This window comes from Lolium perenne, chromosome 3 (assembly GCF_019359855.2).
Source record: "Lolium perenne isolate Kyuss_39 chromosome 3, Kyuss_2.0, whole genome shotgun sequence".
Classification (NCBI taxonomy): Eukaryota; Viridiplantae; Streptophyta; class Magnoliopsida; order Poales; family Poaceae; genus Lolium; species Lolium perenne.
This window is the reverse complement of record NC_067246.2, coordinates 331,021,213-331,040,819: the sequence shown is the minus strand read 5'-3', so window position 1 is coordinate 331,040,819 and position 19,607 is coordinate 331,021,213. Positions and strand designations below refer to the sequence as shown.

At 43.0% G+C, this 19,607-nt stretch overlaps 3 protein-coding genes across 9 annotated transcripts; 1 reads left to right on the top strand and 2 right to left on the bottom strand.

The window, feature by feature from the left end:
- Positions 1–646: 646 nt before the first annotated feature.
- LOC127345820 (protein LONG AFTER FAR-RED 3) lies at positions 647–6,849 on the bottom strand. The gene is made up of 15 exons (XM_051372356.1): positions 6,714–6,849; positions 6,480–6,619; positions 6,216–6,317; positions 6,054–6,126; positions 5,533–5,639; positions 5,330–5,453; positions 4,742–4,936; positions 4,255–4,340; positions 4,051–4,158; positions 3,755–3,850; positions 3,579–3,677; positions 3,405–3,479; positions 1,671–1,802; positions 1,442–1,557; positions 647–1,160 (listed from the first exon to the last, which is right to left on the bottom strand). Exons 1-15 carry the CDS (start codon positions 6,808–6,810, stop codon positions 986–988), a joined length of 1,725 nt encoding a protein of 574 aa, XP_051228316.1. The 5' UTR covers positions 6,811–6,849; the 3' UTR covers positions 647–985.
- Positions 6,850–8,553: 1,704 nt separating this feature from the next.
- LOC127340434 (uncharacterized) lies at positions 8,554–11,171 on the top strand. Its single transcript, XM_051366183.2, has 5 exons — positions 8,554–8,868; positions 9,620–9,787; positions 9,902–10,088; positions 10,179–10,387; positions 10,507–11,171. The coding sequence occupies exons 1-5, from the start codon at positions 8,554–8,556 to the stop codon at positions 11,119–11,121; spliced, it is 1,494 nt and encodes a 497-aa protein (XP_051222143.1). The 3' UTR covers positions 11,122–11,171.
- A 623-nt stretch (positions 11,172–11,794) lies between these two features.
- Positions 11,795–17,752, bottom strand: LOC127345819 (uncharacterized). Of its 7 annotated transcripts, XM_071828700.1 has the most exons (7): positions 17,247–17,752; positions 15,294–15,408; positions 15,147–15,204; positions 14,481–14,588; positions 13,848–13,929; positions 13,649–13,720; positions 11,795–12,194 (listed from the first exon to the last, which is right to left on the bottom strand). In XM_071828700.1, exons 1-2 carry the CDS (start codon positions 17,715–17,717, stop codon positions 15,361–15,363), a joined length of 519 nt encoding a protein of 172 aa, XP_071684801.1. In that variant the 5' UTR covers positions 17,718–17,752; the 3' UTR covers positions 11,795–12,194; positions 13,649–13,720; positions 13,848–13,929; positions 14,481–14,588; positions 15,147–15,204; positions 15,294–15,360. The 7 variants fall into 7 exon arrangements, with proteins under 7 accessions (XP_071684801.1, XP_051228315.2, XP_071684798.1 ...); XM_051372355.2 differs by lacking the exons at positions 13,649–13,720; positions 13,848–13,929; XM_071828697.1 differs by lacking the exons at positions 15,147–15,204; positions 15,294–15,408 and having other exon boundaries at positions 11,795–13,569.
- Positions 17,753–19,607: the final 1,855 nt, after the last annotated feature.

Here is a 19,607-nt window from a genome sequence, read left to right as displayed (position 1 = left end):
GACAAATCTTGCTGCTGACTGTTCTCTTTGAACATATCCATTTTCCTCAACAGTCGGCACCTATTGTCAGCAGAGGTAAACCTATGGGCGTGCAGCCTTGTTCACTGATTTGAGCGCCTATAAACTATTATTAGGCTATGTTTTTTACATGACGTCACACGTACTGATAAAATTCTTCTAGGCTAGAAATCAACGTGGACGGATGGCTAGGTGTAGTAGTTGTACCCGAGCTTACAAGTAGATTTAACACTCTATTTTTTTAGTGGGAGATAAAGTTTATGTTGATTGTGAGACGCCAGTTCATCAGTATCAAGATCCGGTCCACTTTCCGGGTTCTCAGGTATCTTTTCCGCGTGTTCATAGAAATGTTTATACGTGTGAGTACGTGAGATTTCAAAACTAGCCAACTAAATTAATGGGTGCACATTTCATTTTGCGGAGAAGGATATACTCCGTACTTTGTAACAGGTCAAGTAAAAAAAGTGGCCGACAGTGACACGTAAAATGTCATCATGCAGCACGTGCAGGCTGCAAACCAAGTGAGAGTGAGTGGTTTCGCAGGGTAGTTTCGGCTGCATGCGGCGGTCGTGACAGTCGACTCGATCGAGCCGAGTCCATCCAAAACTACCATTCTTACCAAGAACAATTCAAACCGGGCCAAAAGTGCTGTGGACTGGCTGAAATTAGCTGGAAAAAGTGTTCAACGGTACATAAATCGAGCGTGGATCAGACCGTCGCACCAGTCTGCTAGCCACAAGTTTTCGATTAACCGTGCACAACTACTATTCAATCGATTCCTTGCATGAAAATGACAGCACTAGACACTGATAGATTTGTCACCATCAGTGTTCCAGAACAATAAATTTTCTACTTCTATATGTCTCTGTGCATGCGCATTTCCTGACCTTTTCAACATATTATCTGAATCTGCCCTGGGCCCTGGCCCTGGACCCAGATCGAGCACCATATGTCGTCTCAAACGGGATCACGGATATGCTTTTTTGCCGTTCACGTACGTCGCCAGGACATGCCCCGGTATATCATCGGCAAACTCCTTCCACGAGGTAGACGGCAGGACCACGAAATCGGCATATTTCCCTTCGGCGAGGCTGCCCAGAACAGGGTCGAGGAAGCAGGCGTGGGCAGCAGATATGGTATGCCTGCATGCGAGAGAACTCCATCCTTATTACTCACAAAACTCCGGTCAAAAAATTAGTACAGAAACCACAAAGGAAAATGTATGTTGCGAAACAAAGGCTAAACATTCAGTGTTGTCATGCAAGATTTTCTATTTGGGAAGCCTGCAATATAGAGATCTCGACATCAGATGTGAGCTGATACCGGGCCTATGGACTATAGATATATCAGTGAGAATATTCGGTGGCATTTTCTTTTTGCAACAGCATACAACTAAACAGAACGAAACTTCAAAGAGACTCACGCTTTCAAGGAGTCATCTAGGGGCAAGCATTCTGCCGACATCCAAGGTACCTCCCATCCAGGTGGCTTACGGAACATTGCAGTTTTAATGGCTTGTAATGGATTGATATCTGAAACCTGGAAAACAGCCACACATACAGTTAACACCCAATATAATTTTCCAATGAAACAAAATGGCTATAATAGTAAAAAAAACTTCAGACGCTGCATAAATTTTGGGAAATACATACAGGCCAGTCGGAGCCAAAAGCCAGATGTGCACCACCAGCTGACAGTGATCGAAACAAATAAGAACTCCGCTCAGCTCGTTCTACCCCGATCTTCTTCCCAGCAGAGTCTGCATCATCCAACAAATGATCTGGCTGGCAAACAAGCATATCTTTCAGAAGATAGAGATTTGGAATCCACATTTATCATATAGAACTGGAGTATCTAGGAGAATTCTGAGTAAGAGCATCTCTAACAGAGCCTGTAAAAACTGGAACTGAAAAACTCGAGTTCAGGTCACTGAACTCGTGTTTACAGATCGAAAAATGACTGGCGCAGAACAGAAACTGAAAAGCCAAACGGTAAAAAGGCATCTTCTGAGAATATCTTTTTTTTTCTCTTTTTTCCTCATCTTCTTCCCGTGCCCGTGCCCTCCCGCGCCGCCCCGTGCCCGGCCGACTCCGCCTCATGCTCGGCCGCCTCCGCCCCGTGCCCGGCCGCCTCCGCCCGTGCCCTCCCGCGCCGCCCCGTGCCCGGCCGCCTCCGTCCCGTGCCCTCCCGGCGCCGCCCCGTGCCCGGCCGCCTCCGCCCGTGCCCTCCCGCGCCGCCCCGTGCCCGGCCGCCTCCGCCCGTGCCCTCCCAGCGCCGCCCCATGCCCGGCCACCTCCGGCCCGTCCCGCCTCCGCCCCCTGCCATGGCGGCTCGTGCCCGCCTGCACGCAATGCCCAGCCAGGGCAGTCCGCCGTCGCGCGAACAACGACCGATTCCGGCGACCAGCGGCCAATTCCAGCGAGGATGTGCTTCTCTCAGTAGGCTACAGTCCATCTCCGGCGAAAACTAGTTGAAATTTGGAGGAGTTTGATGAATTTGACAGTGGTCCGGCAGGTGGAAGGATGACAATGAAGAGCAACTGCCATGAACTTTCAGCGCGCGCAAAGTTCGGTTTGCCTTCAGTTCGGCATTTCGCCCCCTACAAATAGGGGCCGAGTTGGGTTTTTCGGTTCGGACTGAACTTTTTTTTTCAGTTTTGCCTCGTTTTCAGGCTCTGTTCTGCGCCATTTCTCGAACCGAACCCGTAAAGTGGCGGTTATTTTTCGGTTTTGGCATGTTTTCAGGCTCTGCTAGAGATGCTCTAATGATTGGGAATTGTATACAATGTAAAACGTAACAAGCCAGTGCACTAAATGTAGTAACAGGAAATGTTTGTATCATGAATGGCAAATAACATATGAGAACATCTCCAGTTTAATGCACGGCAAGTTTTTTGGTTTCAAGAAAAAATTGACAGTTTTTATTATCATGTTATTTTTTAAGTCGCATTTTTCATTTATATATCTAATGGTTCGTTTACTGTAAGACTTATTGTGCCATCATTGTGCTTTCCCGTGAGAAAGAAATCAAAAGCTTGACATGTTATTTTTATCCTCCTTCAATGTAAATATGACATGTTGTGCTTATGTTCCATGCCACAAGTAGTTGTCTTCATAAGATAACTAGGCTATAGTACTTTGACGATCGTATTTATTAACATAATTTTTTTCTTTTCAACTCGTGACCGGAATTACCCAAATGAAATCCTCTAGTCTGTCACCTATGCAGAAAACTACTGAAGTATTGGATTATCATGAGTCCAGTATTTTGACTTCAGTGCATCGCCAGACTTCAAAGTTCAAACTCCTTTGTTACGTAGTGAACATAAATCATTAACAAGAGCATTATATAACATATGGCAAGGGAAATGGACATGAATGGTTGACCTGCACGGATGCAATGGTATTATGTTCTCCAAAGCGCTTTGCCGCACTTGGGGCCAGATGCTGAGCATGCTCAACCTGATTTTACATGCAACAAGTTCAAATGCTATTCAGGTTATTAAATACTAAAAAATGACATGATGGCAAAGTACTCTGATATGCTATCAGAAAACATACCCGGAACCTGCGGTCCCTCACTCCATTCAAATTAACAATCTCATCGAGCATATCCAACAGCATATCGTTAGCTTTATCGCCAATTGCATGTATGGCAATCTGAAAAGGAACATTATCACTTTCACAAATTACTGTGAACAGTTTTAAGCACAAGCATAGAGATGGAACATGTGTACCTGAAGTCCTGATTTGTCCGATTCCAATGTTGCGTTGAGTAGAACATCCATATCTATCAACTGGAGACCAAAACTGCCGAGGTCATCCTTATAAGGCTGTAAACATTCATTAAACACTTACTAAACATAACATGATAGTGCACTGCCACCATGTACTATTTACATGACGAAACAGAGTAACCGCCAGTTCCTCCAACAAAAACACAGCACTGCTATGGTGAACATCAATGCATTCCTACACTGTCAAAATATGAATGTGACTATGCGAGTACTCGTTTAATACTCATGAGTATTACCTCATAGAATAGTGCGCTTGAGGAACCCAGGGAACCATCAAGAAAAGCTTTAACACCACCTACATGAATCCATTCGCTTATCAATCGGCCTTTTTTATGGATTAGATCCTACACAAGATAATATGTATATAAGCGTAGCACATATTGACAGAAACTAAAGCAAACCACAGAAGAGCTTGGCCTACTACATGATACATAACTTACAGAAACACGAGACCATGTGGGCAATGGGAAAAATAAGCAGACTCTGATCATCATCTTTCCCATGGATTGAGCCCATTCATAGATATCTATTGTGATGTAAGTGCAGTACTCATGTCAGAAAACAAATAAGGTTAAAGATGAAAAACTACAAAGGCAGCCCCTTGATCTTTCAAAATAAAAGGTACAAATATTCGCAATTAAATTCACCACGAATCATCTAAATGTCCCATGGTCATATATGGCAGATAATATTAGCTTTCTGCACTAACATAATTCTGAACTTTATGAATTGCGTGAACCATTTTGACACAAAAATTCCACATATTGTTAAAATCAAGACATCAACATCAGACATGCCCATACTAATAATCAATATGTCTGGAAATAAACATGTTCTGTTGTTAACTGTAGATATTTGTAGGATACTTTAACTAAATCTTAAGCTTCTAATAATAGCAACATCACAAGTAAAAGAGGAAGAATGCACCTGAAAAATCTTGCCAAGGTTGCTTTTCTGACATTCCAGGGAAGTAACTTCCAACATCAACAACAGTAGTCACCCCTCTCATTAGGGCGTGTCTACTTGCTCTGAGGAGAGACTCTCTTCTTTCAGTTAAAGAGACATCTGGAATCACATCCAATACAAGCTTCATAGCAGCATCAACTAGAAGACCATTGGGCTCTACAAACAATGACATAGGTAAGACATTTTGTTACTCCTTGCCTTAATATTAACAAAAGCTACAAGCACTTCAAACTATATAAAATATTACACGAAAGAACAATCCATATTTGATAGTTGAAGGAAAATCCATCGCAAAATAGAATAGTGTGGGGACCATGAGAATAATTTGAAAAAACATGTACAGAAGTTTCTGAACATGTACACATTAACATCATAATTCACCGTAAACTGCCTTGGTCGTGACAGTTTTCTTCTGTGTTTTTTTGGCTGTTAGGATATATTGTTTAAACTAAGACGTTTGGCATGGTTACTAAAGAGGCCTATCTTGGTTTTAAGGCCAGTAAATGGGTAAAGGTCCATTTTAATGACTATTTTAATTACAAAGCTTACCTCTTTCAGTTGTTCTTACAATAGTTCCACCAACTGGATCATTTGTGTTTTTGTCAATCCCAGCAATCTTGATAGCCAACGAATTAGCTACTCCCATATGACCATCCATGCGTGTGAGCCACACCTGCAACTAAAAAGAGTCACTAGCTGGCCTGTGTAATGGCTTCGCGAAGGAGATCAAACTGGAGAGATTGAAAACGCACTGGATTATCAGGAGATATATCATCTAACCAAGCAGCAATGGGGAAATCACCACCCCAAAAATCATTGTTCCAGCCTCCTCCTCGCACCCACTGACCAGGATGTTTATCTGTTTAGGAAACAAGCTTCAGAGATACTAGTAATATTGTAGAGATTTGGCAATTGGTAACACCAGCCAATTTCATACACAAAAACTAATCGAATATATGACAATATGGAAAGTGACGATATTTGTGGAAGTAATAAGTAGAACTAAAATTATCGAAATCATTAAAATTCAGAACAGCAGCAGTGTGCAATACCGAGTGAGATCATTCTACACAAGAATTTTCAATACCCAAATACACTTCTACAGATACACTAGTATAAAACAACATCCTTTTAAGCCTGTTGGGTTCGTGAACCCCCGATCCTTGTTATTTAAACCATGGATTGACATAGCACCGCATTTCATACTAAGCAACAAGATGATCAAAAGCAGCATGGATAAACTAGGACAAAGAACAGCAAAGCTCATCGAAACCTCTGACGGCGTCCTTCACCCTGCTGATGAAGACGTCTTTGCTTCTAACCCCTCGGAGCGGCACCCTCGCCAACTGCAGCAAAGTTCAGAAAACAGCACAAGCTGAAAACAAGTGTAACACTGGGATTGGAATTCCAAGGGGAGGTAGATAGGCAGCACTACCTGCAGGCCACCGTCGATTAGGTGCACATGGGAGTCGATAAATCCCGGTAAAACAACATTCCCGCTAAGATTCAGCTCAAACGTGTGCTTACCCCTGAATTCCTGCAAATTTGAGCGAAACAGAGGTGGCAGAAATATGTGATTGCAGTTGCAGCGAGTGATGCAGCAAGCGGTTTCGAGCAATTAATTACGAGCAACACAAATTATACTAGCTAGTCTCTGGTGCCTGGGGGAAAGGGGGTAGCAGGTCGGAGTACAGCAAACCTTAACGGACTCGTAGGTGCCGACGTGGAGCACGCGGCCGCCGCGGACGGCCATGGCGGCGCCGAAAGGGCGGGCGAGGTCGGCCGTGTATATGGTGGCGTTGGCCAGTATCATGTCAGCGAAGCGACCCCGCGGCGTCCCTGCGTGGGAAGGAAGCGAACTGAGCTGAGCTTCCCCCAGGGGCAGAGTTGAACACAGCTAGCGGGAGGGAGGGAGGAGGAGGGGCGCGCGTACATGGGAGGCGGGGAGCGGGGCCGGGCAGGAGGAAGAAGGCGGCGACGGCGGCGAGCGCCGCGGCGCCGGCGGCGAGGAGAGCTCTCTGGGCGGGCATGGTTGGGTTGCTGGGTCACGGAATCTCGAACTGTCGAACAAACAACAGACAATATGAGTTATTCAGAGCCTTTTTCGAGGGTGCAGATGGGCACCAGTGCTATCCGTTTTAAAATAAATCAGAAAAATATTCTTATGTTTCAAAAAATTCTGGAAAAATGGGCATGTAGTTAATGATGTATCCGGCAAACATGGAAAAAAATCAATTTGAAATACTTCATATTTTCAGCTACAGAAAAAATAACAAATTGTAGATCTGAGTTGTACATTTCAAATCCCTAAAAGATATCAGATTTCCTTTTTTCCAGCACAAAATAAAAAAAATTCGGTTGAGATTTTTCATGATTGTGAGATGTATCACTAACAAACTCCAGAATTATTTTCAGATTTTTTTGTAACTACAAAAATATTTTTTATGGCGAGAGCACTAGAGCTCGAGAGCTAAAAGCACTTTTTGATTTTCGGATTGTAATAGATAAGGGTATGTTTGATAGCAAAGTATTTTGACGATAAGTTTCTAAAAAAATATTACAATTTTAAATACTTTTTCTTTTCGAACCATGCAGAAGGACTGCATGTGCTTGATTAAGAATAAGAAGAAAGCCTCAGATAGGCAAAGTACATGACCACATACATCAAACGTGAAACCACCAAACTAGACTAGGCTGAAAACGAGGGCAGTCTAAACCAGACCTACAACATAATATAAGAGCAACCCAACTATAGGTGGGTGAGGCGTCCCTTGTTTTCTTTGCTCCACTGCTGGGCGTCGACCTTAATCTGCTCAATTATTTGATGAAGCGACCTGTAGATGCTGTCAAAAACTCGACCATTCCTTTCTCGCCAGATCGACCAGAGGGTTAGCATGATCAGGGAATTTTAATTCTTGTCGCGCTGATTCTGCAGCCTCCGTCTTGCTTCCGTCCACCAATATCGAAGAGATTGATCAGCAGCCACAATGTTGATCACAATTTCAAATACTTTGATGTGTTTGGTTGTGACTAAATGTTACGGTTTTAAATACTCTGATGTGTTTGGTTGTGACTAAAGACTGCATTATTAGTACTTTATTATGCTCCAGAACGTGCTATTTTTGAAGTATTAAAAATTGTTGTCAGTAAAAGGTATTTTTCAATACAATTCTAGCAATATCGGCTATGTACTATATAATCGAGATATTGTTCTCCAGTTTGTTTGGTTAAAGTTTACTTTGAAATGCATGTACATCTTACTCATAGCAACGGAGGTAGTAGTGTATATGATTTCTTTGATTTCTCCGTGAAGTCCCGATAAATTCGAACTCAATTTTTACTCTCTCCGTCCTAGAAATGTAAGGCGCCCTTAAATTTGTTGGTGACTATAATTTGTATTTATAATATGAGGAGCGCTAGGAATCGGATGCACGCGGACCGTGCAATTGGAATAGAAATGGATGGCACCAGATCGGTCCGATATTTAGCTTTCCGTCGGCACCAGTGTTTGCCTGGTGAACTTGGTGGTTTTACTCTCAAATTAGTGAACTTGTTGGTTTACACGAAAAAGTCTAAACCGACTCGCGAGAGCCAGGAAGAACTCTAAACGGAGTCGAGATGCAAACTTTGTCCGATTCTATATCGCTACGGTGTCGCCCGTTTCCTCATAAGTTGGTTCCGCACTTCCGCTAGGCTTAGGCCAAGCAAACTATCGAGTAAGAGCATGAGCATTGTCAAACAAAAAAACTGCATCGAGCAAGAGCAGAGAAGCCATGGCGGCCGGGGGAGTTGAGGAGGCGGAGAACACTTTCTTGTTGAAGAGCTCCGACGGAGCGGAGTTCCTGGTGTCCGATCTTGAGGCAAGTCAGTCCAGGACAATCCACAGACAGATCGAGTGCATGGTCTTCCAGAGGCAGAAGGCATACGGCCTCAAAGACTCGGCCATCCATCTTGGCGTCAAAAGCAATATTCTTTCCAAAGCAGTTGAATACATCAAGAAGCACTTAGAATCTGATGCCTCCGGCGGCGGCACCTGGGGCGTGAAGTTCGTCGATGTCGACCACGAGACCCTCTGCGATTTCATAATTGTGAGTTATATACACCTTTTTATTTATGCAAATTTAATAGAATCGGCTCTGGTAATCCTGATTAGGACTTATAAGACGTTTTTTAATAAAAAAAATAGTTGAAGTTTGGGAAGATCGGTTCTTTAATTGTTTTGGCAAATGTATCTTTCTGGGGAAAGTATAACATTAACATGATACCGAACATCATATGATACCACCATACCACTACTCAAATATCAAATTAAGTCCCTGCAAATTTAGAAGAAAATAACTAAGTGTTCAAAAGTTGCATGTTTACAATACCTAGAATTTCCAGAACCAATTGATAAATCTAACATGATAGTGTCAAAAAAAAATTTTGAATTTCCCAAGCCAAATGACAAATGACAGTTACAATATCATTTTTTTTCCTATGCGTGGGTTTTGAATTTGGTTCTGAAAATTCTATATAGATCATAAACACACATTTTGTGAACACGCATCATTGTTTAAAAAAGAAACTTGCTAATTTGAATTTTGAGAAGTGGCACCATGGTATCATGTCAAGTGTGATATAATCCATAAAATTCTATCCCTGTTCCTAATCATATTGATTATTCTACTTTGTTCCTGTCATTTTGAGCACGATTAGACGAACTTTGCAATTGTACAAATTGTAGTTTTGTCCGGTCTGTGCATATGCATAAGCTATTTTTTGTGTGGTATGTCAATGTTATATTATAATTTGAATGGTTCCAAGTTCCAACTACCTTGGCATTATTACTACCTGTAGGCTTCGGACTACCTTTGCATCCAAGGACTCCTTGAACTGGCCAGCCACACTCTTAAGAATAAGATCAAGGGGAAATCGCCCCAGGAGATTCGTACGATGTTCAATATTACGAGTGGCTCCCCTCTACAACAGGATGAAGAAGATGTTGATGGATTGTGCGCTACCATGGTATGTCCCTTGATAAATCCACTCTTCTCTCATGATTGTGCCGATCTATGTAGATAAAATATCGTATGTTTTGTTTTGTTAACATTAACAATGAAATATATTACCATGATGTAGGCTATGTTGAACGATTGTGATTTTGAGGCTCATGCGAACCGTGACCTCACATTGGAGGAAAAGTCTTTAAAGGCTCTTGACATAGTTCGTCGCCAAGAGTTCACTGATTATGACCCCAAACTCAATGATTTTATGTGTACACGATTATGCTTGTTCAACATGGCCTTCTTTGACATCGACGAAGAGTGTGAGTGTATTCATGATCGTTTTGTTCTTTACTACTTATGGTTGTTCATATAATCATATATGTTGGTTTTGACTCTGCCTTTATTTACAGCTACGATCGGCCGTGGGCAGCTCCTTCATCCATGGCACGAGTTAATTGAGGAAGAATCCATCAATGTCATTTCCTTGAAGATATGTGAATCGGATGTAGGCTTCCCGATCAACTTATTTGGTACTGTCATTGCAAGGGATGAAGTCGATTATAAATGTGTTTATCTGTTTAGACGTGAAGTAGATGATCCCCAGTTCATCACCTCGCCGGTATGTATTTGCTCCTCGGCTCCTTAAATCTTATCCTTAATAAATGATATTTTAGTTACCTATATATACAGCGTGTGTTGTACATACAATTAATTCCTTTTTCGTGAACTGTTGTGCAGGATGATATGTTAGCTTTGACGGATCCGCGTCGAGGGCTTGTTGCGTCAGATAAAATTTATTTCGAGATCAATCTAAAGATTAAGACTGATAGTGGAGCAATTAAAGATTTTAGCAAAGGACTTCTGGTTTTTAATAGTGTTTGTCTCAGTGAGGATGAACAGTCCAGGACGAGTTGTCTAACCAGTTGGCTGAGTGATGTGGAATTGACATGTGCACACGTTCTAGATCCCATGGAAGCTACCATTGCAATCAATTTGTTGAAGGGGCAATGTAATATTTCAAGAGTGGAAGCTTGGACTACTGAAAACAGCGAGGATCACATGATTCTTTATGAAAATAAAGCAGCAGGCACTCAGATAGTAATCAATGACGGTGGTACTGTTCCGTTAACGCGTCGTGTAGTAGCTGTTCCGCTTGATGAAAAGGTGGTGCTTTCTCTTGTTGGGGATGACGAAAGTGAACCCCTTGTGCTCACGCTGGGGCAGACTGATGAAGTGCAGGCTTGCAAGATGGGTTGCGGCGAATTGCAGGTCAAAATTGCTTGGACAGCTATATCGGAGAGACGGAAATATAACAAGTGGGAGTTCGTCGGGGATGAGCTCCTGATGTTGTAAGCGCATAAGGCTGTAAATTAATTTCCGGATTTGTGCGTATCTTTATTTGGCTTCTAATTCCTGTAGTATATTCTGTTGTGTCATACATTGCTAGAAGTATCACGCGCAGAAGGCTGTAAGTTAATTTCTGAATTTGTGTATTTGTATCTGGCTTCTAATTTGTATGGTACTCTGCTAATCTCATTACACCAGGTACCCAGATTGCCGGCACAAAAAAGTGCCGGCAAAGGTACCAAAAGTGCTGGCAAAGATTTTTCAAGGCACAAAAAAAAGTGCTGCGTTTATTCCAGTCGAGGTAGGTCTTTGCCGGCATTTTTAGAAAAGTGCCGTTAATTATATTTTAAGGCACTTCAAAAAATGCCGCTAGTTAGTATTGCCGGCACTTTTGAAAGATGCCATGGAATCTTTTTGCTGGCACTTTCCAAAAATGCCATAGAATCTTTTTGCCGGCACTTTTCGAAAAATGTCACGAAATGTTTTTACGGGCACTTTTCTAGGGATACCATCTAAACTTTTTGCCGGCACTTTTAAAGGATGCCTACAATTACTTTTTTGGGCTTTTAATTCTGGTGCCGCTGATTATTTTCGTAGGCATTTTTAAGGTTGCTATACTGCCTGCAAACATTCAAGTAATCTACAATCAAGCATACATCACACTCAAGAAGTCAAGCAATGTTTGAAACCAACATTTTGAACATTCAAGGATTCACAATCCAGGCATCTAATTAACTTCCATGACCAACAGTGTTCATCTCCACATCATGAACAGCATGGTTTGAAACCATTAGATAAAATACACAACAAGGTTCATCTAACATGGTTCATCTAATTGGCTTCCATCTTACTTGTCTAACCAACAGGGTTCATCAAGCAGATCTGGAACACAATCACACATCATACTGGCTTCCATTTGCTTGTGGCTTCTATCCCATGTGTCTCTTCACAGCCTACTCGCAGCCCAATGCCCAGGAGGAATATTGTTTGCCTAAATTGTACAGCACCCGGAAAAGACAATGATCCTCTACAAGAAGATGCAGATCTACTCCAAATCCCAGCAGTTCCAGTAATTTATCCTGACAAAAAAATAGAGTAAAGCAAGTAGTCCACTTTAATGCAAACACACTTCGATTCCAATAATGCAAGTATACATACAGTAATTCATGGACACATAGGCAAACAATATTTAGAGATTTGTTGTGTATGGCTTTGATGCCCATATACGCTAAGTTTTGTCAAATATATGCTTATTAACGAAATATTGGCCATACACATGTAGATCTATATCTGTCCAACAACCTTATGCAGCAGAAACTAAAAATGAAATTTTATTCAGTTCTCCGAATGCCAAATGGCTCTGTGGTTTTACGTGATTGTGTGCACAACTTTAAAAACGGTGGGTTCCCTAAATAACCACACAAATTCTAATCCTTTCCGTCTCCAAAATCCTTACTGTGACTGAAAAAAATAACCGTGGCTTAGAAAGACAGAAAGTAGACGGTTGTTGTAGGGCAGAAAGAGGAGGCTGCAGACGTGCCGCACGTGGGGTACAAAACCACTGCGGCGTAGGAGACGTCAAAACGCAACTTCAGACCTAATTCAATACGTATGTGGAGACTCAATCAGACCTGTGGAGGCATAATTTTCTTATCAGATTTCTAATGAGACCATATAAGAAAATGCCACGGCACTATTGATGCAGTAGATGAAAACCTGCAGCGTTTAATCCTTCTAGTATGATTAAATCAATGGTGATTACAGAGGTTTAAATTATGTGATGAACATTGAATTTGTAACATGGATAGGCCGTCTACTTTGAAAAAAATCACCATGTTCCCCTTAGTTTCTGAACCTATCAAATAAGAACACTTAGCTAACAATAACAAAAAATTAACCTGTAGATAACTTAATACAAAAATTGACCTGATGTATCAAGTACTCAGTTATATCAGCTTCAGCGCACGGGTTAATGCAACATGATGAAATTTGAGGATATAGATATTCTTATGGATATTATATTGCTCTTGTGTAATGTCATAAACCTTATATAATTTTGTTAACATTACATGGGAGACAAATATTTGTTGGGAAAAGTCTAAATATGCATGAACTAAATGTTAACCAATCCATATATATTAACAATGTATCTGATTTACATTAAATCTTACACCTATTTTCACCTATAGGGGTTTCCCCTTTCTCATATAAGTACAGATGAAATCTGAACATAAAAACATAGACGTAACCACTGACTAAATGCAGTGACACATTTAATTACTAAGTCCATCAGTTCATCATTTATTTTGATGCTGAGTTGCAGCCCACAATTAATTACTAAGTCGATCAGTTCGCCGTTTATTTTTATGTTGAGTTGCAGCCCACAATTAATCTTTGAACTTATTGATATTTGTTTTTGACCTAACAATATCCCATGGCTTCATAGGAGGCCAACTGACAGTAAATCATCAAATTAACATTAATGTTTAAAGTCATCCAGGATATATCTGATCATAGCAAGGAAAATACTTACTTGAACAAAACCGAGCATTGCCCATTTTGCTGGATAGGTGTTATAAGCAGTGGCCCTCAGAACTGGTGTAACCTGGTAAATAAAAGAATTTCACGATTAACTCAACCTGAAGCGTGCATTGATCTCCATATTTTGTGTGCTTTTGGCACTGCCGTACCCACCCATACTGTATCAACAAAAGATCTGATACGAAACTAACCTATTCCGCTGGTTCCAATCTAGGTGGGTTCCCCATTGAAATTCTTATCGGCTTGTCATCTGTTGCCCATGTGCCGTGAAATCTAGAAAACATTACAGATAAGTTGGTTTAGGAATTAAAAAAACAAATCAATCAATTTGATTGTTTCAGAACTTGTGGACGTCGGTCAAATAGGTAGTGTCCTACTCAAATGACAAGTACAGATTGTTCAAGTTTCAAAAGATAAGAAAGACAGAGGAACCAGTAGGTAGGGCTGCTTAAATATTTTCCTTCAAAAGAATGCAAACAGAGACACAGAGTACAGAACAAATACTTCGGATACTAGCTCAATATCCAAGGGTAGCAACAACCATTTTACAGTAACATATGATGAAAATGGACTAAAGAATTAAAGTGACATCACCTACAACTGGGAACAGTTTGATTTTAGAACAATGATTAAATGCATTTGTTCCAGCAGTTAGCTGACTGGAGCATTTTGGAACATTTTAGACAACATTTTGGACTGGAATAGTGGTGACAATTGGATTGCACAAGGTAAAAGGAAACTTGGATCTGAAGAGCAAAAGAAGGAATAAGAATTGGTCTACTGCAGGAACTCTAGTCTAGGTAGTCCTCCTTGTCTGTATATACCTGAAGCGGAGAAGTAAGCCCGGTGCATCGATGCAAGGCTGCGGTTGACTATCGCTGCCATGTCCATGGCAAGCCTAATCCTCCAGGCCTTGTTGATAAAACTTCTCGCTACACGGTGGAAATAACACACACAAGTCAATCATCTCAAATTCATAAAGAGAGGTGATTCAGAAACGGAAATTTAATCCCGTTTAGCAAAGCTCAAGCAAGGAAACAATAATACAAATAATAAATAGCGAAGGCAACAAGAACACAAACCACCTTAGTTACACTTTGTAATCATTAAGAGTTCAAAACATCCAATTAATAACTCAAGTCATATTCAGGGACTTTACTCAGAAAATAAGTTTCTTCTGCCTCTGGTCCAACACAAGAAACTTTCAACATGCTGCCAAATAACTTAATATAGGATGGGAAATCACTCAGCTAAACAGACTAGGATATGGGGACACTAGACATCTGCCAAAAAACTATTAACAACATATTAACATAGACATATTTGAACAACTATTAACAAGGTGCGGGGCGGTCCTCAATTGAGTAGACAATTATTTCTTGACACAAGATGATCCTCACAGGGCTAAATTACACAGAATATAATTATATAACCAAGACACTGACAGTATCCTATGTGTACAAAAACAAAAATGAGTTTGGATCAATTACCTTGTAATTCTCTATCGCCATTCTGCTTTTCTCCTGCTTCCTTGAAAAGTAACGCAGCCTGATTGAATTCAAAACGAAAATATCAAACAGGAACGATGTATGATGATAAAACATATATACTGCAGAAACAGAAGCTTGGATGTATACTCGTATGACTTGAGCATGAGCCCTAATTTTCCTCCTTATATGTTCTTTTTCTTCCTCTTTTTTCAAGTCAAGAGTATCTGAATCGCCGAGAAGCATTGAGCACAAGTGCAGCTTGCTGCCAATGGAACAAAACGATAACAGCAATGTGTAAAGTTAGGGAACTGACTATACTATTAGTTATGATTATATGTGCAGCAGCACTAGTAGAAATAGCGATGCAAATTTGGCATAAGTACACAAGTTCAAAATTCCCTAAGAGGTCGTTTGGTATCCATCATTTGGGCCTGGAATCCTGGAATTCATTTTGGAATTCCATAGGTGGGCTGTTTGGTTGCCACAGAATTGTGCTGTCATTTCATTTAGGAATTCTAGCAAAATGACTCCATGGATAAACATGATTCCAAGCTGAAACCTGTCATTTGCAATTCTCTATGGAAGCCTCTACACATTCAATATTGAATTCTGCTGTCATTTGCAATTCCTGTGGCAACCAAACAAGTGTATATTTCTGAAATTACAATGTAAATGAAATGAATACATGTATTCATTTTCAAATGCTACAAACGAAATGAAAGCCTGGCTTCCAAACGACCTCTAAGAAACATTCTAAACAATGCACAAACATATAACAGCAGTGTGTAAAATTAATGAACTGACTATACTATCAGTTATAATTGACTGTGCAGCAGCACTAGCAGAAGTAGTGATGCCAATTTGGCATACATACACAAGTTCAAAATGCCCTAAGAAGCATGCTAGACAATGCATGAACATATAAAGCATTTTACTTCCAAGGCGAGCGATGTGCGCGCAAGCATCCATGAATTGGATAGTTAGGTAATCAGAATCACATTGGTTACATTATGCAAGAAGAGAGTATTTTACAATGCAATAACAATTAAGATTTGAGGGACTAGAATTCAGAGCAATCCATCTTTTAATGCTATGTGAACCATATGCTCCATCCCCAACGAAAGCTCTACTTCACAGGAATAAATAACGCCAACAGGCTAGGCAGGCCCTGGTATTGGGGCGCAACTGAATGTAAATCATGAAACGTAACTGAAATCAACAAATATCGCTTTCGGACTGTTTCAGCGCAACTTTTAGTAGGCAGTTCAGTTATAACATATTCTTAGCAATGCAGTAGAAAATACATGACAAGAGCAGCAGTGATCCCATACTCAAGCAAGGCACTCTCTGCTAACCCTTCACTCTGTCCAACTGTCCATGCATTTATAGATGGTAATTTTATCTCGTATAGTGTGTGTATTACTTGGCATGGCAGACTTATGTACATGGCCAAGTAACCTAAAATCATGAGCTCTTATTTGACCCCCAGTGAGATTCTTCAAACTCACAACCAAGAGATGGCAGCATGATAACAAACAGGCGTACATATCAATGGCTAGGTTCACTGCAATTCAGTGTCTCGCTGAAAACCCAATTGCATACTAAGCCAGGCGGTTATAGATGAGCATGTATGTAGCCAAAAAAACACTGGTCGCGGAGACTTGAAACTACTAATTTATCCCACCACTCGCTACTGTAGATGCAGCAAGCCAAAGGTCACCAACATTGAGGGATATGACCAACTCTCTAGTACAGGTGAGGTCCATGATCCTTGTCCCAATCATTCTGGAGCCACAATTTTGGCATAATCAAGTGAAACTAGCTGGCTGCAATGAATAAGTTGGACAACATACGCAGCAGCAAACCAGGCATCAACATATTCGGATGGTAAGGTAACAACAACAGAAAATCGAGAACCAACACCCGTCTAAAATAAAGTAAAGGCATTCTAGGCGAAATTAAACCACACATTGCGCCGCCAAGCGTAGCCCGAAACCAAGCAGGCAAGCAAAGCACCCTGCAACCCCCGTAGTAGTGGAGCGAGCGCTGAACGCAGCAGGCGAGCAAGTTGGGTAGTAGTAGGGAAAGCGTCGTACTCACCCTCCATCGGCGCAGCCGCTCGACGGGCGCCCGCTTGGCTGGGATGTCGAAGGGGTCGTCCCCGGGCCCCCGCACGGCGACCCGGAACACGTCGTCGCAGCCGTCGTCGTCTGGCGTCACCTCGTCGTGGCGGCGCACGTAGCGGCCCGGCGAGGCCTCGGGCGCCTGCACGCCGGCGCCGGCCCCAGGCATCCTCGGCTGTTGTTCAGGAGAGATGACACCTCGCAGCACCGCGGCCGCCGCGCCCCCGATCTGCACGCTTAGTACCCCCCCTCCCCCGCGGGGGCTCGGAGGAGCGGCGGCGGCGACAGTGACGAACCCGACGGCTAGGGTTAGGCGCGGCGTCGCGCTCAGGGGCGGAAAGGCGGGGTGCGGGTAGGGATACGGTGGAGGGGACCAAGAAGAAGTTTGCGTGGAGGCGGCGGAGGCGGCCGGCGTTGGACTGCACGTCGGCGAGCGGTGGCGGCGCATTGGGGAACCGAGGATGCGCGAGAGAGAGCGGTAGGTGCGGGAGAGGAGAATGACACAGTTGGTTGATTCAAATTTTCTATACTACTCTATATATAATATAAATGGAGCTCTTTTTGAAATTTTGAATCGACACAATCTCTTTCTATAAAACACGCTCCAGCCGTTGATTGGTGGTGATCTGACGGTCCATGTATGTGGGATTCGCTTCTACAGTGTTCCCGCGCGCAGGGTCCGCTGGATGCGCGCGACCGAGATTGGATTCCGCTAGGCGCTTCGCGATTATTCTCGACAGGTCACAGTGTTCTCTCACAGCTGTATATATTAGTCACTTGCGTCCTGCTGTGCAACCGTACATCCCCATCACCGCGTTGAACCCTGAGGAAAACGCCCATTGCTGCTGGGTCAAATCTGGTGCGAATCTGTCGCCCCCTCCCGGCTAGAGCTAGCTGGTCTTGGAGCTTGGCCCTATCCCCGACTCCGAGTCCTTAACGCCCGCCTGGCTGAAGGGTCGATCTTGTGTGAGTTTGCCGCCCCCTTTCCGCTGGAGCTAGGCAGCCTTGGTGCTTGGCTTCCTTGCACGGGTTAACTGATCGGCACTGCCGCACTGCTACAGCCTACAACCAGTGAGTCTCTTTTCGCTTTTGATGATTGCGGATTTTGTTTTGCCTACAATAGGCATTGATTGTTGTTTCTGGGAGCATATTTCTATTGCTGCACGCCAAGTCCAAGTGTTTGTATTTTTGTCCGAGTCAATATGTGTTGTTGGGGCTGCAACACGCAGCTCCCTCTTCTTCTACCTCTACTCCTCGCAATATTTTCTCTCTCACAAGAACTCTCACGAACACAGCCAAGGAAGAAGAACAAGAGGCTTTGCTCAGACTCTCTCTCCCTTGGTACCAGCGTTGCTACATCTTTTCTCCTTTTCTCATTCATTCAAATAAACATGCTGGATATACATATATATAGCAGCCTCACACACGCACCCACTAACACATGCATCTACACCACACCGGCCACTAACTCAACTAACCCCTGCACTCACGCACTAGCTAAGCTGACCACTTCTTCCTCCTAGAAACACTCTATGCAGGACACGACCTGGCCATCTATCTAACTCTAGGACCTTTTCTCAAGGAACTAACTAACAAACTCACACATGCACACTCAATCGTGCATGCAGACCAAATCACTCGGCCTAATGACACAACTAACATGCTTAATACTAATGCACACTAACACTTACTACTAGTGCAGACGTGACATGCAACACACTCACCATGCACACCTGCATGTGTACAATAATGTCAAGATTAAAGCTAACATTTTCCCTCCTAATCTTGACATGGACTCCACGAACATGCAGCATCTTCACCAGGTTGTGCTCGACACCTTCACAACACAGATCACCACCACCTTGCAACAACTTCACAAGCTTCACACCAAGTCTCCATGGTGATGATGGCATCGCGCCACCGCTGCTGGCATCACGCCGACTCTCTCCTTCGAATGACGGCATCGCACCGTCGTCACAGCGCAACGGCATCGCACCGTCGCCGCCGGCACCGGTGGCATCGCGCCACCGCCGCCTCGTGACGGCATCACACCGTCGTCTCCTCGTGGCAGCATCACACCGCCGCCGGTGACACACGGCAGCGTCGCGCCGCCGCCATCGTCTCGTGGAGGCATCACACCTCGGCTCCTTCTCGCAGCATCGCACCGCGCTGGGCTGCTAGCGGCATCACACCGCCAGCGACCTTCACCTCCTAGCGGCATCACGCCGCGGCCAGCTGCTAGCGGCATCGCACCGCCAACAGCCTCCTTCTTGCGCCCTCGGCCTCCACCTCGCTTGAAGCCCACCGAGCCGACGCCACCTCCTCGGATCTTGAGGCT